This window comes from Aythya marila, assembly GCF_965140915.1.
Source record: "Aythya marila genome assembly, chromosome: 7".
Taxonomy (NCBI): domain Eukaryota; kingdom Metazoa; phylum Chordata; class Aves; order Anseriformes; family Anatidae; genus Aythya; species Aythya marila.
Genome location: NC_139048.1, coordinates 30,069,658 through 30,088,711, shown reverse-complemented (window position 1 = coordinate 30,088,711; position 19,054 = coordinate 30,069,658). Strand labels below are relative to the sequence as shown.

The following is a 19,054-nucleotide window of genomic DNA, read 5'->3' as shown; positions in this document are numbered from 1 at the left end:
TTGGAAAAGACCTCCAAAATCATCTGGTCCAACCATCCCCCTACCACCAATGTCACCCACTAAACCATGTCCCCAAGCACCACATCCAACCTTTCCTTAAACACCTCCAGGGGCAACCCGTCCCAATGCCCGACTGCTCTTTCTGAGCAGAAATGTCTCCTCATTTCCGACCTGAACCTCCCCTGGTGCAACTTGAGGCCATTCCCTCTAGTCCTATCACTAGTTATCTGTGAGAAGAGGCCGACCCCCAGCTTCCCACACCTCCCTTTCAGGTAGCTGCAGAGAGCAATGAGGTCTCCCCTGAGCCTCCTCTTCTCCAAACCAAACATCCCCAGTGCCCTCAGCTGCTCCTCACAGGACTTGTGGGCCAGGCCCTTCACCAGCTTCGTAGCCCTTCTCTGGACGCACTCCATGGCCTCAATGTCCTTGTAGTGAGGGGACTAAAGCTGAACACAGCACTTGAGGTGTGGCCTCACCAGAGCAGAGTACAGGAGGTCCCATCGTGAGAAGAACTGAAGCTGTTAGACATGCAGAGCAGATGCAAGGCAGGGCTGCCTGCAAACAAAGATGCTTGTCCTGAGCATTTTCAGTCCAGAAGTCATTTCCAAAGTGGTGAAGTAGCCTCACACATGTTCACTACAGGGGTTTTATTGGTGAAAACAGGGCTTTAATGGTAGTTACCAGTTCGCAGAGAAAGAGCAAGGCGACCACCACCATGCTGACCCACACGGTCAGCAGCAGAAACCACAGAAAGGATGAGGGTTGGCAAAATTGCAAGGGCAGCGGCTAACTTTTTAATAGCTAGGGATGGATTTAGCTGAGACCGTGGTAGGGAACAGAGTGCCTCAGGGACAAGAGAGTACTCACGCTAAGCTGGAGGCAGAGCCCTAAACACGTCTGTGTCTGGTGGTGAGCTTATGCTCATGAGAGATCGCCGCCCTGCAGGCAGCCTTGCCACCTGCACGGACCTGAGAGTCCTCAGCAGTGAATAGGAGGAGATGTACAAGCTGTAGAGAATTTTAAAAATCACCCTTACCACGTTTTGCCAAGGCTTGCCAAGGTGGAAACACGAAGCTATTTCTAAAGAAAACATTCCTACAGTAAACAAGTGTGATGTGTTTTGGAGATACAGAGAGAAGTTACTTACTTTCAGAACTAAAGAATCACCCTAGTTGTACAAGGAAATATTCACTCCCAGGAACTAAGGTGTTTCCTCACATACTGTGATTTTAATTGTTCCACCGGTGTCATTTAGTCCCTGAACTTCACATTGAGCAGAGGCCGTGTGAAAGCAAATTCAAGCCATACAGAACAAGTTGTCTGTTAAAATAAAATTTTACAAACAAATTGAATAAGCCATTAATCTACCACACCACCCACTTCAGCCTGCTGAAGCTGAAAGGAGAGGGAGGTCCCATCCCGTCCTCTGCTTGCCTGTGACACTTGAAACACTAGTTCTCGCTGATGGTAAGGGGTCACATCACAGCACAACTAGCACAAGATGAATTGGAAAAACTGGCATTCGGAGGGGCTTCTCTGCACTTAACCTCCCGTTTGTATCAAAGTCTCAGGCTTTTGCCTGATAAGTCCAGACAAGTCTAAGCTGAGGTCTGCAGGGTGCCAAGCTAAGAAGCTCTTGCATAGGTGATATGTTTTGTTTATTTTCAAGGTATATAATACACAATTCATTCAAAGTCTTGGCCCTATGGATGCAGGATTTTTATGTTCATTATGATTACAACATGTAAATTTTGCAAAGGACAGAGATGCTAGTATCTCCTCATGGGTTTATTAATAAGCCTATCTTTATACTAAAGCCTACATAGATAACCACAGAAAGTTTTTCCCAGTTACAAACTATTTTCTAAAGAAGTCCATGTGTTCTGTTGGTATCGATACCTCCAGTGTTTCCTGGTGCTGACAGTGTTACACACTCTTCTAGAAATGCAATACAGTTGAGAAAAAGGAGCCAGTCAGTCAAGGACTCAATTACAATTTCCCAGCACCTTTATTTTAACCAGCAGTACTCTATTTTCCTCAACCACAGTCATATGAACCAGATAAATATTTAGTCCTGTTTATCTTGGGTATTCACATGAGTTTCCATTTCATGAGACATGCTGCTCCCTCCCCACTGATTTTCCATCCCCGTTATTCATGCACGACACTATTTGGTTGATATTTGTTAACAGAGGATCAGCACTGTCTAGCCCAAAGGTAGCTTTCCATTCAATTCCCACCAAACAAAAGAAATGCAGTGGGGTGTGCCTGAGGTAGTAGATCTGGCACAAGGAGAGAAAAAAAATAGTGCTCTGTATCAGTGTCACCTCATTTAGTCCTTCTGGGTTTAATTTCCACTAGGATAGAGTGGCCATGGAAACCGTCAAAATAAGTCACATGCATTTTTTTTTTTTTAATCAGGATAGATTAATAGCTTATTCAGTTTGTTTGTAAAATTTTATTTTAACAGACAACTTGTTCTATATGGCTTCAATTTGCTTTCACATGGAAGAGCAGTCTTAAATACAAATAAAAGCTTATGCTCTAGTTAGACTGAGCCATTCAGCTGATACAGCTTTGAGTGTTTTTAAGAACTCATTTGTTACTCGCCCTCATCAGTCTTGACCTGAGACCACTTTCAGGGTTTTACTGGGTTGGGTGGAAAGGGCACGGTCATAAAGCTACTCTGCCTCACCCTCAGACCTTCGGAGATGTTTCTCTGAATTGTGTTTGGGAAACACAGGAAGGGGCCAGATGGCATCAGTTCGAGGATTTTCCTTGCCCACTATCCTCTCCCCAGCAGCAACCACAAGTCTGTGCTTTGAGAAGAGTAAAAGCAGGCCAAATATTTAAGGAACTTCTTCCATATGGTCTCAGCACCTAACTGCTTATGCACAGAGGGTCTCCAGTTGGCAGTCTCCAGGTCTCTTCTTCAACCCACAGAACTTTTCTTCACCTGCATCAGCCTAGGTTTTGCATATCTCTTAACTGCTGCATGAAGGAACGCCACCTTCATTTCTACCACTGCAGAACAACACAGCAATCAGGATGGTAATCATAACATCCACATGGATGATGAGGTTCCCAGCATATCTGTGGGGACAGGAATATTTAAACAATTCCTTCCCTCCACTGTGATAACTAAGCATGAGCTTATTTATAATTGCCTTTAAATGGTCAGTGCCCACAACAGACTTCAGAAAACAAAACAAAACAAAAAGCTTAAGCTTTTTAATCAAAATGAAACCTTTATTTCAATGCAAGTATTCTAACAATTTTTAAAGTAAGCTTCACTGTACAGCCATGTCATTACATAGAGAAAAACATGATTTTTTTTTGTTTCTCCCTAATATCTTTAAAAATTATATTTAGGTAATTCATCTGCATTTTGTACTCCGATAATAAAGATGATCTATTTTCCAGTTAACTAGCACTCTTCTTATTTTTTTTTAAATGCTGAAAGAAAATGTTTCTAGTTCTTTAAACAGCCACAATTTGCAGATGAAGGTACAGTGTACATACACTAAATATACACACATTTTGCTGATCAAAACATGCTGCTAGGCATCAGCTCCGTAAGCGTCAGTCAAAGGCCCTATTCAGGAGCAAATATTCCACAGGCTGAAAGGCCAGAAAAAATTTGTCACGTACATAAAAGAAAGATGCTATTCAACTCCACTGCTCTAGACGTTGCAACTGACTACTCTGTTGTACTCCTGCACATAATTTTTGCAAAATACATTTTATTTTCTAAATTTTTTTTTTCAGTAGACTCAAAATGCTTGTTTTCTGGAGCAGTTGTGCAAACAAAGCTACGTGTTCTTGAATCTCATTTGGAAAGTAAACAGAAATAGAAATCTAGTATCAGAAACTGAAATTTGAGTCAATCATGATTGAATCTGTTTTGTTTCCCTCACAAGCAGGGCTTCAACTGTATCCCATAACTCTTTTGGTAAATGTACTTCAATGGAGTGCAAGCTTTAATCAGAAAAGATAAAGAAATTTTTCCTAACAGAAACTTTTTACTCTTCCTTGTTTATTTCTAATTCCCCTTAAATCTAGTTTGTGTCTTTAAATTAGAGCACTATTCATCTGCTGCCGATCACCTAGGCATAACCGACTGTCATGCCCTCCATTTGGAAAACTGCTGGCTCCTGCAGGATGGATGAGGATTACACTGACCTGAGGACAATTCTCAGTCCTATCTGTAAGAAGTACTAGTTGTATTGAAAACTGATTCATTTTGTATATTTCTCCTGTTCTATTCACTGTTGCCAAGTGATTCTGCATAAAAGGAGAAGTGCACACAGACTCCATTAATTAAATGGAGGCATCATAAGAATTTCTGATCTGCATTAATTTCACAAAGTGCAGAAAGAAGGATGGTTGGCATCTTAGTACAGAGACCACCAAAACACAGCAAGTCTGAGCAAGCCAGCTTTTGAAGCTGAACTAGGCATTGAAACTTTCTCCAACATCACCGCTTTTCTTCAGGCCCTGCAGTGAAAGCAGCCAGCACCACTAGCAACAGAAATGAATTTTATTTTCCTTTTATCATTCATGCTTTACTCAGTTCATTCATTCTTTTAATTGGGAAAAAAAAAAAAAAAAAAAAAGAGTGGCAAGGAATTTTCATCAAATACATTTGCAGTAGCATTAATTAAATGGCTGAAGACAGTCGCTGCAATCCATGCTTTCAGCACTTTGAGATCACCCTCCCAAAACATGTTCTGTAGACGATCAACGAGCTGCAGGAACACAGAGCTCAGGCTCAGCATAATCAGCCTGCAGTATTTAACACATTTCTCTATGCTTCTAATGCTCAAATAGTTCAGCAGCTCCTTTTGTCCATGACCATACATGCTTCGGGATCAACAAGAAGCCAAATCACAGCCTCCTGGGTTTAGAGAAAGCATATTACTGGCACTTGGGAGTCCATAGCACATCAAATTAAGCTTCTGAAATACCAACATTTCTAGTGGAAGTTTCCACAACTCATACTGGGAGACATGGGGAACTGCAGTCCCAGGGGCATAACACACTCCTAAGCCAAACCAGGCAGCGACAACACAGAAAACCCGGGCCTTGTGAATGGAGTGTTGGCATTCTTGACTTGGGGGAAGCTGGGTATATTTCAGAGCACATACTACTGCAATACTGTACCTATGGCAGAGCTTTCTATTGCTCTAGATACATAATACATAGGAAAAAAACGTTTTACGTAGTTTACGTTTGACATTACACCCAAAATAACACAGTAGTTTGGTAACCAAATGAGAATGGCACTTGCTGCTCTCTGTTGATCAGGCTGCTCAGATTCATACCAATCATCTGAGGGGGATTAGCACGCTAAACCTGAAAGAGCAACGGAGCATCAAGAACACAGGATTAAGAAAGCTCCAGTCAGAAACACCAGTGAAACCTTATTTCAGCCCCTTTCTGTGCGTTTCTAACTACAAACTTTGAAGTCATAAAATAATTTCTCCAGGCTCTATGCACTCTTGGCCCTTTCCCCTACCTTGAAAGCAATATGTGACTCAGAGCCAGTACAGATATTCAGGCAGATAACAAGGCCATCCTTGACATACAGGCAAAGCAATCTCACTCTTTGAAATAGGATTAGTGTTTTAACTTAGGAAAAAAATTAGAAAAATCACCTGTAGGCTAGCAGCTGCAATGAATAATTTTAGATCAAATGGATAAGTCATCAAAATCATAAGCTACTGGAAATGGCTTCAGAAGAGACAAGGTCAAGCAACCTTAATTATAAGTATTGTTAGCTGTAATCCTGATTTTAGATACAAGTCTTCCAAGGATATAAGCTTTACATTTGAATGACACAGAGGATATACTTGAAAGAGGAAACAGGCTACAAGAAAGATTTCATTTCCATCTTGAGGTTGGTTCACATTTTTTTTTGCCCCAAGGCAGATGGCAGAGCCCAGATTTTCTGAATGTCCACGCCCACTTCGAGTTCATCCTTATCCTTGGCCTAATGAGAACAAAGACACTGGACCAACTTTTCTTCCCCCAGCCCGACATGCCACAGACACCTCTCTAGGTCAGCTGTCCTTCTCCCTGCCTGCAAGTTCCCTTTTCTCAGTATCCAATCTCTGTCCGCTTTGCAGAGAGCCTATACATTTACGTGAGGAATAACGTACCACTAGATTATACCAGAATGTGGATATTCTAGGATTCAGTGCTTTCTTCTTTCCCCCTCTTCTCTAAAATCATAAATCAACTTTTCTCTCTCGTGCTGATAGTGCAATAGTTCCTGGCAATCTGATCCATTTCTTAAAGAATCACTGTCTTCCATTCTTAAGAATTTTATTTAATGAATGGAGCTAATCTGTAAATAAATATAAGAGCAACTTTGGTACCTTCCAAATAATCGCTGGGTACAGCACTGGATGCATACTGCCCACGTAATATTATCATTGCCGTGACGCACAGGGCTTTTTCAAACACCTTTTCCTTACAATTAGAGTTTTGCTGCTCCCACGAGAAAAAGAGGTGAGAGATATGAGACCTGAAGTTGGGGAAGGAGCTCTTCCCTCTCCTCCCACATTTCCCACAAAACACACCCAGGCACCTACATCTCCACAGCGCCTTGGAGTTCGGAGGCTGGGGGACAGGACAGGACCCAACACAGAACCTCACTTGCATTAAGTTCATTCTATGGGTGTTTGAACACATTTTAGTTTCCTACAACTGGTAACTCACTCCTTTCTGTTATAGGCTGCCTGCAGAGCGCTAAGAAAACATATCCTTAGGAAGGAACTGTTTACTAACAACGATATGTTCATTTTCTCCCCAATATATAACTGATAAATATTAAAGTATTTCATCAGGCACTGTTATCTGAGAAGAATCACTGTGTCTCTATTTAGAAAAGAAACATAAATTGTTTCAAAGCCTTCAAAAAGTGAGAAAAGAAAGACGAGGCTTTTACCTATTCAAAGAGATTTTGGGTTTATAACAGATTTAATCACCTACCATAAATATTTTAATTTGCAAATAAGTTTCCCTCTACCATCCAATACAACTGTAGTTTTTATTCATGAAAACTCTGAATAATGTGCAAGAAGACACATTACAGTTTTAAAAACTGTATTCCAAAGGTGACGTGTTCAACCAGGGCAAGGATATTTATGCAACTGATTCAGGTATTTATACACCTGAGAAACACAGCAATCATGGGTAATGAAAAAGCTGCATCCGAGCAACTGTTCTTTTCTAACTACATTAATACATCAATATTTAAACAAACATGACGGTTTTCCTTACAAAATGAACAATGAAACTTGCCATCAGCTCAACACTGTTAAGTAGCAGGGCTGTGAATATGCAGTACCAGAGACAAATGTTATGGAGCAACAGATTTTTTTTATTTTAATACGAAGAAGCAACCCAGGGAATGATGTTTAAGGCACTGGAGAGAGGTCAAAAACTGTTTTTTTTCCAACAGAACTAAAATATGAAAAAGGAGGCACTAACGAAGAAACGTAAGGAAAACATAGGGGATAATACTAAAAGCATCAATATTAAACTTTTCCTGGACACTAGGGCTACATGTTACCTCTCATATCCTGGTAACCAGCAAAGACAGTTAAGCCCTTCCAAAAAAGTTGTTCTGCAGAATTACTGACAAATTTGTGTCCTTCATCCCCTGCACAGTATGAACACTATTAACCCTTGCTTTCTCACTTCTCCCAAACAGCTTCCCCTGCCAGTAATTCGGTTAGAGGCTGAACTGACCCCAAACAAGCGCACTTGTGTTGACTCAACACCCCAGTAATTTAAATCTTTCTTCTCTACCTACCCAGTAATTTGTATCAATCTCCTAGGAACTTTGCATCACTGATGCTTCCTCCCATGCAAACTTGTTTCAGGCAAGCAATTACAAGTGATTCAAGGGGACTGTCCTACAGGCAAAAGACAGAGTGATTGCCTAAACACCTCCTTAAGACTACCACAGACCAAATAAAATAAGCATCCAGTTTTGAGCTGCAAAAACATATTAGTCGTTGACTCGTGCATTATGTTGGCAAGCACAAGGATAAACAACGCAATAAAATCATAGGCCAGGCAGAGCTGTTCCAACAGAGATGGCATTAAAACCAAACTAAATCAACCTCTGCACTGAAAGAGCTGCTCAGCTTTCCACAATGAAACATGCTGCAGGGGTTACTGGACATTTTGAGACTTGTTAATTAGGTAACGTATAGCTGACCATTAACAAGCAGCAGTGTCATGTGAAGGGATATTAATATAATGAAGAGTGGAAAAGAAGGAGACAGAGGCAGGCTTTGGGCACTTGCAGCAGTGTGCCAGGGTTTTGTTGTGATGCCCAGATCCTCCCCGGGGCTGTAGGTGTAACCTAAAGCCACGGTCAGACAGGTGCTGACTGTGGCCATCTGGATCCAGAGAAACTGACAGCCCCAGAACAAGGTCTGGAAGTGGGGTCAATTATGGCCTTAGAAACCTATTTCACATGAACAACAGAAAAACAAAACAAAACAAAAAAAACACACACAAAAAAAAAAAAACACGGGTTGCTCAGGTTAGGATTTGCTAAAGTTGAACTCCGTAATCATGCTTTGAATCTCACACATGTATAAATCACGAGCAATCACAGTGATGTGAGTGATCATACCCAAGTTAGAACCCACTGCAAGAGAAAAGGAAATTCCCTCGTGTTCTGTTAATTCTCATTCAAGTTATCTTTGTGAAGAAACTTGTTTTGGTATTTCCATCAATTCCAGAAATGAAATTATGTTATCAAATATTGACCTTCTTTCCTACCATCTTTTTAACACCACTCTCTGGTTTGATTTTGATAATGGCCAATTAAAACAGCTTTTTTTTTTTTTTTGCTTCTGGGTTTTAGTTAACACTTTTTAGAAATTATTTAAAGAATGTAGGACAGAAGTGTTGTATTATTCACAGAAGTGTATCAAAGAAAAACTGCATGAAATCTTGACATTAAGAAAGAGATTTTTCCCTGCCTCAAACTGTGCCAAATGAGTCACTTTTATTCAACACTTGTTACAGCAACAGAAAGGATAAAAAAAAGTTATTGCTGCCTAGTTTCAATATGTTGGGTACTGTTAAACAAGATGCACATTATGACAGTACGGGGATTTTATAGTTAAAATATGATGTTAAGTCAAAGAAAAAACAGAGTAACAAGGACAAATCCAAGTCAGAAACTGGAATTAATTTGTTTTGGGAGTCATATCCAGCAGTCACCCAGTACAGAGTGCGAATGATCTTCATAATGTAGTTGGAGCAGCCACCCTAAGCTTAGTTGTCCTCATGCAGCTCCTGGTAAGAAAAAAAAAAACAAAAACAGAAAAACAAAAAACCTACAAAAGCAGCAATGCTCTCATAGCATTGTAGTAGCATGATTTTATCACTATACAGCTTGCCTCCTCTCCATTTTTCCAGTCACTTCTGGGCTTTAGCTTCTTTTTGATACTAGTTCTCTCAAAAAAACAAGGAAAAGAAGATTGCAGACAATTACCTTGGTAGCATTGCAAGTTTAAAATCCACAAGCGCAGTGTTAAGACAACCTACAGATAATTATTGCTTTCATGCCTAATTTCTTCATTGATATTTGTTCTGATTGGCCTCCCCCGCACCCACTCTCCCTTGAAGCTTTTTCTTAACTCTTGACAAGGAACTTAACATTGGTTATGTGATGCAAGCAAATTAAAATACCTGTTTCTGGTTAGGCATGTGGTTTGGAGAGGCAAATTTAATTCATAGCATATTGAGTTAATACAGCTCTCTAAATCTGAAGACTTCTCTGGCAGTAAAGGAAATAAAGCTTATCTATGAATATGCAATTACTCTGCATGACAGACATGTGAATTTATTTGTATATGAAGTAGTCAAGGAAATAACAATGTCATATCAATGCTCTGAAAATCAACTGAAATGTCAGCAGCTTCATTGCTTAAAATCAGTGGCAGAGGTGGTACTTACTACAGAGAAACATTTTCTTATAAACAGTTATTAGGACTGTATCTTGACCTCTTATTTTTAATAAGAAAAACAAACAAACAAACAAAACAGAAAAAAAACCCAACAACTAACAAGGAATGAAATAAAATACTTCTGTACACAATTTTCCTGCAGTTAAATCACGAAAGGCTACATTTTGAAAGGTTTTAACAGTTTCTGTAGTATTTAATAACACGCAATTCTTCAGGTGCAGAATATAACACTATGTAAATAAACTACACGGACAAACTGCTTGCAATGCAACTCATATTTTGCACCCATTTTATTTTGCACCCATTTTACATACTTGCTTACAGGGCAAGGTTTTTTGTTTGGCTTTTTTTTTTTTTTTTTTTAATTAAAAGCCTGAAAATAATGAAATAACAGTTAAAGCCAGGTAGGCAAGACACAACTGTGGACAATCAGATATCTTGACATATTTTATATTTACCCATCTCTTCTGTAATTACCCTGAGAGCAGATTTTCCCGTAATATTTACTTTAAGGCATGATTTGGCCCTCTACCATAAGTTCCCCATTACATTTGAAAGGAACTGCCATTTCCACGTACCCCCTTCTCCACCACTGACCCAGGACAGAAGGTTTCCCCTCTGCACAACACAGGAACTACTTCTTCAATCCCCAGTTGGACAGAAATCCAATTAAAGACATGTAAGCCCTGTTCAGAAATGGATTCATTTTTCACATAACTCTTCTCATCGTCTTGACATGCTGGAGCAGTCAACCGTAATTGGGAGCAAAATTGTGAAGCTGTTCTTTCGGAAAAGAGCCTCGATATTGCTCCCAGAAGGCTCACGAACTCTGAACTCATTAGCTCTCAAAATTAAAAGCACTTACCTCTTCAAGGACATCTGCAAGCTTACTAAGTATCTCCTCAGGAAGGCTCTGGAATGTGGGAACACTGCAATACAAGAGAAACTTCGATTAATGGATACTGCTGTGTATTTCTTAAACCCAGCTGTAGTTCTTACATAACATTCACACATATTTAGCCCTCATCATTTGGGGCTGAACAAGTGTTCACCAGAAGATCAGTATATATAATGGGAAACCAATCTTTGCCTTCCAGCCAAGAGGTATTTTTAAGTGTTCACTTGCTACAATGGGAGACTACTTGCAGTAAACATCTGGAGAACCACTTGTAAATCTAGTAATCAACTATGAATAAATTACGGATTTACTGGAATGAATCTGTGCGGCAAACCTGTTCAGTCACATACACGACTGTACTAAAGTTTCCTGCTTGAGCTCCATTACACCAGAAATACAAACAAACAAACAAACAACAAAAACAAAAGAGATCATTTCTAACCAACGATACATAAAAGACTGAGTGAAACTACATACAGACATAAACACAGAATAAGGGTAAGGGAACTGTAACAAACCTGAATCAAACAGCTGTTATAATTATTGAGTACCTCATGGTAGAGCTTTACATCCAAGGTTTGTTTGTTTTCTTTTGCCAAAACACCAACTTTTCCACTTTTTTTTTGGTAGTATTTCCCTTGCCAAAGGTCTCCCACACCTGCATGGACTTGCTGGTCAAGATGGGAGCGGTGCACCCATAGTCCACAGAATTTTAATTCTGTCTGGGGGAGGATGAGGGATATGAAGCTGTCTTCAAATCTCCTGCAAGTACCCCGACCTTATCTGAGGTCAGGGTGCATCTCCATGATCTTACAGTCTTGACCCAGAGGTCCCAGCCACACTGCGACCCCTTGCTCTCTCATTTGCCATTTTCCATAGAAGCTCAATGTTCACCAGCATTCCCATGTGACACCAAACAAAACACATGGGCACAATGTTTGTTTCAGAGGCAGGAAGGCAGTGCTGTACCTGCTTTAATTAAAAATGCTTGTCTTCGGCAGTCTAATCAGCAATGCAACATGAACTATTAGCTCAAACATAGCACTGAGCTGATACAGCTCTTTTGAGCCTATTTCCAAGAACAGCTTGCTCAGGATTTGCTTTATCATGCTCCATTACAAGGCATAAACATAATCTTATGCTGCTGATATTAAATTTAGATCCCCCGTGTGTTGCTTCAGTTTCAGGAACACTGATGATCAGGTGCAAAGCTAGGAGGGAGCCAACTGCTGGGGGGAGTTTCTTACAGAGAGGCAAATATAACCCTAAATAAATCAGATTTTACCTTTCACGTGAGTTTTCACATGTTATTTTTGATCACGTACAAGTTATTTGCCATGATTTGTAGAGCTAAAGCCCCAAACCCACTAGGTTTTTGCAACCCAGAACCTGCTGGAGAACAAGTCGCCTGTCATTTGACTGTGGGGCAATTAGACTGCTTAGGTTTCAGGAGCCTGGAACAGTTTCTGAATACAGAATTTGATGACTGGTAGTGCACCCGGAGAAAACCCAGCCACAAAAAAACAAAGGGAGGACTGAAGATCTCACAGAGAACATGCTAGCAAGTAGTATTGTGCCTGAGGCCAAGCTTTCCTGTTTCATGAAGTGCCCAGTGAACTTAATTTGTGAGCACAGTTAAAGCAGAATTTGCTTTTATTAACTTAAACATATTCTACTCTGTAATGGAATTAAGAAGGACTTCTAAATATTCTATTTCTCTTTAAATAAATAAATAAATAAATAAATGTAACTTTAACTGAACATGTAATTTAGTAACAGGACAGAACCAGCCAGCTATGTGCAAAAAACTGTGATTGTTCTGGCTCTCAGCTTTTTTCTGCTTAGGAAGCACTCCTTTTCAATGACAATACCTGGCTCCACAATGCAACGTGAACACAAAACAAACAAAAAGGAGTTATACGGTGTCTGGGTCTGAGCATAAGATGAAAGCTCACGACACCAACACTTATGTTCCGACACGAAGAATTAACTAGTGGAAGAAGGTAACACTCCCAGACATCTAGACAAGTTCTGCTGTGGCTGCACCACAACACTCCTGAAAGGGGGGACAATTCACTGCAGTATTTTCATTTATATATTTTGCTAATTATGTCCTGTGAGTCTGTGCAACCCACATGAGGGTAGCAGAACACATTCATTATAGGCCAAGCACAGGAGAAGCATGGGAATAGCAGGTAACCTCTGAATGAATTGTTAATTTTATTATCAAAAACCTGTGATATTAAATAAACAAAGAAAATTGCCTAGGAGAAATGCTTATAACTTAAAAACAGCAATAGAGAAAGTCAGCTTGTTGACACAACAAGCTCCAACTAAGGCACATCACAGATGTAGTATCCTTCTCAACAGCTAGAGGTAGCAGTACAGCCAAATTGTACTGGGGTTTCATCATAAGAAGTTAAGAAGTCTTACAAGACTCAAGACTGCTCATCACTTCAATACCAAAAAAAAAAAAAAAAAAAAAAAAAGATAAATAAATAGAGCTGCTTACCCCAAAACAAATAAGTAAAAACAGAAAGACCACCTGTACTGAACAAATGTCTTTTGAAAAAGCAGAGGGAAAACATTCATCGACCTGTTAAAAAAAGTGTTATAAATTTCTGTGAACAGAATTGATGATAGCAATGATAAAAACAAGATTTGAAAACACACTCTAGTGTGCAACAGTACTGAATACTTGGTTTAATTCTCCAGATCAAATATATGTAAACACACGCACACACACTCCATAACAAGATTAAACAGTCTTAAAATAGATCCTTACTTGCCTGCTCTATGAAGATTTGCATATGAAGATCAATATTTTGGAGACTATTTCACGCAGGTAACTGCATTCACATGAAAATGGAGCCTCGACTCTAAAGGGAGAGCTTTGTGGAAAGCATCTGAGCAGCAAATTGCTGCACGTTGGAAAACATACACTGGGAAGACAAACAGGAGCAGAAGGCACCAAATAAAGAAATCTTTGAAGATTTTGCAGCCCTACAGGTAAGAACAGTTAGATTCTGTTTTCTACTATTTTGTGAAACTGAAATCTGAAAACACGCAAACCAGATAATTTAGCATTTCAATTCAGATGTATTCATTATTTATGATGGAAGAAGTCACAGCAAACAAGGCTCTATCTCATCATGAAATCATTTACGCTGTGCACAAGTCTAAAAAAAAACAAAAAAAAAACAAAAACAAAACAAAACAAAAAAAACAGGACTACATAAATGCAGACTTTCTCTGACAAGTTCTTTTCTCCCCAGTCCTTAAAAACCTTCAGTAACGAAGGCTTTAAAACATCAATGTAATCCATTCTAGATAACAATTGCTACAGCTAGAAAAACATTTTGGTATCTAATGCTCATATCTCTCAGCACAGGGCACTTCATCTTACCCGCAATCCACGTGAAGGAGTTTATTCTACTTCCCTCCATAACCACCACGCACACAGACAAGGAACATCACCTTTTGTAGACTAACACTAACAACTTATTTAGCCTTTCCTTCTAAGTGGTGTTTCCCACAAGTCTGATGATCCAGTCCTGGGGGCTCCCTCCAGCTGTCTCTTATTCCAAACATTGAGCAGCAATTTCTCTACCTACACTGAATAATTTATTGTGCAGCTGACTGGAAGGGGAAAGATCTGCATTCAGACCCACCCAGGCAGAAGTGTGAACGAACACACCTCTTGTTCATCGTGGGTGAATATCTTGATTGCTCATTCCTAGGACAGAGAGAGGGTGACCAGGGTTTTCTCTGCTGCCTAATCCTTTAAATCTATTTTGTGAAAAAAATGGTGATTAATTGCAGAAGCAGCTCCAACTCTACTACAAATTCCCCTGTGAAACAAACAGCTGACTTGTGAACAACACTGCAACACTTAATGCCTGTAACACTGATCAGTTAAAAAAAAAACAAAAACAAAAAACAAACGCACAGAAACCCCACCTGTGGACTGTAATTAATGACATAAGATAAGGCTCTATATGGAACAGAGAGGCTTTCACAACTGAAATTCTGCTCACCTGTAGTCTCCCCCTGCTCCTCTAAGTTTTCTATTGTGATACGGGTGCTCAACAATATTTCTGTTATTTATGCCTGTTTTATATGACCTGTCTGCAAAAGTACAGTCCAAAACCCACCTGAAGAGTGACCACCAGGCCATCCTACAAAGCTGCTTAAGAGCACACGATGAGGAAAGGAAAAACAGATCCCTAACCAGTGTTTTCTGCCTGGTTAGTGGCTTCATGGTTCAAGTCTGCATAAGAAAATTGAATTTTACAGCAAACAGCAATAAACGTCATGTTTTTACATTAACCCACAAACACCACAACACTATCATTTTCTGTCCCAAACCTTGTTAGATTTTTCCTTTGACCACGAAACACAGAACTGAACTAGCTGCACCTGTGGAGCTGGTCAGGCTGGCAAGAAGAGGTGGCTTTTTGTTAGCTATATTCCATGCCATTCAGCTATGGAACTATTTTGTACTATTTTTGCTATTGTACTATGTTTACTACTGTGTACTTGATGACAATCCATACACCTTGTGAGGGCATTGTGGGGAATTGCTTGCTGTCAGTAGGAACTGCAGAACAGCTTTTCCTGTTGGCTCTAGAAGCTAACGCTTTCACAGGGAGCTCAAATGTTAAAGAAAGGATGCCAAAATTGGCAAAAACAGCTGTGCAAAAGTGTCCATGTAGAATCTCCATCCAAATAAAAAAGCAAAGATGTGCCTGATCGGAAGGGAGCAGAAGGAGGTGTGAAAGGTGAGGTTTTGATTCATAGTGATCTGCAGTCATTGACTTTTAGATGGAAGCAACATCCCATTGGTAACAACCATGATCTGCAGGAAAGCGCGTGATGTAGGTGACTGCATTAACTTTTGATTCATCCCATGGGACTACCCCTGTATAAAACCAGCAAGGGCTTCCAAATATTCCTGGCTATAACCCAAGGGGCTGATTTTACCTTAAAAAACACTTAGCAGCACAGATGCCAGCTTGCAGACAGCACATCTGTCTTCTGACATGCATGAAAACAATGCAGAGTCCTTAGATGTCTTCTGTATTCAGCCCAACACAAAAGCAGCTATTCACTTTCTAAATACACTTCAAGATGCGTTTCCTTAACTTTTAAAGGGTGTTCATTAAAAGTGTTCATCTAGCTTTGCAGACAGGAACAGACAGTCCATGAGGGTTAACCAAGAAACAAAACCTTTATCTTTTATTATTGGTTGGCACGGTAATAAATGCAATTGTTGTCCTGTTGTCAATGTTTTCTTCCTTGGGCCAGTTAGGGTAAGCACAGTTTAAAAGTCAAAAATATATCAGTAACAGGAAATGAAGTCTGTTTTCGCTGATTTTTTTTTTTTTTTTTTTACAGCCGAGTGGAATGAAGGTTGAAAAATGCTAAAACTTTTGCTCTTGCTTTACCAGATTTGGAATGCCCCTAGAGCACAGTCTCTCCTCTCTGAAAGAACCAAGGATAAAACTTACCTGGCAGATGCTGTCTCTTGATTTATGATGCTCACATAAACTATGTTTTGATCAACTCAGCCTGAGAATGCTCTGTAACAGGCAGCCACCCATTGTGTCATTGTGTCAGATATGAACACTAGTTCTGCCAGGATCTGGTCTTACCAAAAGAACTAAGAAACAAGTTTCCAGCCTTATTCATGAATACTTCCAAAAATTCACTGTGACATCATTATGTTGTCTTTTCTTTGCCTTCTTAGACTGGGACATATTGCATCAGACAACCCTATATAGCCCCACGGCACAAAGGGGAAATTACCTTCCCCATTTTGACATCTGTCCTGAGAGATCTGGCTGCTACTGTTTCAAAGGGGATCTTATAGAAGACAATTTCAGAATGAATATATATATAATATATATAGAGAGATATATCTATATCTATATCTAGAGAGAGAGAGAGAGAGAATGAGTGAATGCTGACACTGCTTTTGCAAAAACTATATTGCTCCCATACCACACATATCTTATGGGACAGATTCTGTCCCTTTCACACGTGCCAGTACATCCATATGGAACAACAACAAAAAAAACAATATGGAACAAAACATATGGAACAACAAACCAAAAAAAATGGCTGATAACGGAATAAATCCTAACCTGAGCTAGGAAGACAGAGAACAGAAGTACAAAGAAAGGCTTGGCTTTATGTTTTGCAAGGTGCTTTTCTTCTTCCAGTACTTTAAAAATCTATTTCCATCCTGGTAACCAAGTTGCAAGCCGGGTTTCAGATCACGAACAAAACCATCTCCCTGCGGCACTCGAGAATGCCATGTGGATTACTGGGTGTCAGAAGTGCCTGGCAATGTCCAAGCACTGAGATTACCTGGTGACCGGATGGTGTATCAGCCTTTTGGAGAAAATACAATGCTTTGGAGGAGGTGGTAGTAAAGGAAGTCTCCTTTGACAAGTGAGAAGAACTGTTAGCATGTGCCTGAACCCCACACAGCTGTGAAATGCTTTTGTGATACAGGCCAAGGCACCAAGTGAAACAGTAGCATATTCATTATGTATCTGCAAACTGTTGCATCCAGATACAATTTCTCTTTCCCATCAGAAAAGAATTACTATTTGGAGGATAACCTATTTCTTTACACGTAATACCCATCACATGGAATGGAAAAGAAGAGACAGAAAATAAGTTCAGAAAGTGTGTTCACTTCTCTAGAAACTCAGTATTTTCCTATTTTAAATGTAATTGGTAAGTCAAGGGTAGCTTTCCTGAAGCAATTTCCTGCACTTTTTGCTTAGCTTAAAGAATATTAGAGGGGAAAAAAGAAAGAGAAATGAAGAACGACATTCACTCACACTTGCATTAATTACACTTATGTCTGGCCTTGAAATTGGTGCAAATAACACAACTTTTAGAAAGACTAAATACATTTGTTCTACAATTGCTACAGATGACTTATCTGCTGTGCTCAAGCTACAAAGGCATTAAAATCATTTACGATTGTTCATCTCTAAATGAAAATATTGTCGCTACAGTTTTAAAGCCCTGCCACTCATAACATAGAGCTTATTCTGGTAAATAAACTCCTTAAGGGCATTTGTAGTAAGCATTTTCTCTCAGAGAATTACTTGGTGATGGGAGCAGTGACAGGGGTAATGGGACTGTAAGGGGAAAGCAGCAACACAAAATGGCTGCTCAGCCCTGGCAGGAGAAAATGGCAGCTAGCCTGGGAAATGCAGGCCTGGGAAGCAGGGGCATCCTTGGCGTGCAGCTGGACACCTGAGAACCAGAGATGTCCCGAAGATACTGCCAATCAAGACAAAGCAAGAAACCGAGAAACAACTTAGCACCCGAGGAAGTGGGAATTGAGGTAGGAAACTTTTGTTGTTGTTGTTTTTCAAGAAAATGAAGGAAAATAAGAAACACTATCCTGTACTGGATTTCTCACCTATTGGTTATCTGAAGTGACACTGTTCTACGCTCTCGTATGTCTCAATAATATAATATGGGCCAGATTTTTACCCAATATGGAGCTTGTCTGTCTGAGAAACTTCTTGTTCAGCATGTGTTCTTTATTCTCTACTATTTTTTTTCGTTTTCAGATAGGCTTCTATGGAATGTCACGTTGACTTTGTGATGCTGTGTATCAAATCCTAAACTCTGCAACATGCTTCAACTTCCAGGTGAGTTTCCATCTGTCACTTTGCTACCCTTTCTAGGTCCATTCCTAAGGTGGTCTATGTCTCAGGTGAGTTTCTAAGACCCTTTCACGTTTGGTCCTTTCTGAGATCGATTTCTTAATTAAACCTGTTTGAGGTCAGTATCACCTAGACCCTTCTTTTGAGATCAGTTTGATACATTTGGTATCGATCATTTTATGAATATGTATATATGTACATAGTCTGTCATAAGTATAGTACTGATAAGCATAGCCTACTGTAAGTATAGTCTTGATAAATATGACCTACCATAAATATATTAGACAAATTTGTAATCCATAAGTATTTTCACTGCATTTCACTGTATTACTGATGTTTGTTGAACCCATTTTTTTTTCTCCATGCTTCTGTCAATCCCTGTCTCTCCCTGACAGGGCTTCATGATCAGAGACAGCCCTCCTACTTCATTTTACAGTCACTGGGGAAATTGCACAAGT

The 19,054-nt window shown here is 39.8% G+C and overlaps 1 protein-coding gene across 5 annotated transcripts in view; it reads right to left on the bottom strand.

Annotated features, from left to right (window-relative positions):
- Positions 1–19,054, bottom strand: part of PRKG1 (protein kinase cGMP-dependent 1) — a 467,251-nt gene that overhangs the window by 153,199 nt on the left and 294,998 nt on the right. For all 5 annotated transcript variants that reach the window (XM_082764357.1, XM_082764356.1, XM_082764358.1 and 2 more), the window contains one exon: positions 10,867–10,930. In XM_082764357.1, the coding sequence (XP_082620483.1) occupies positions 10,867–10,930 (64 nt within the window). The remainder of the gene's footprint in view (positions 1–10,866; positions 10,931–19,054) is intronic.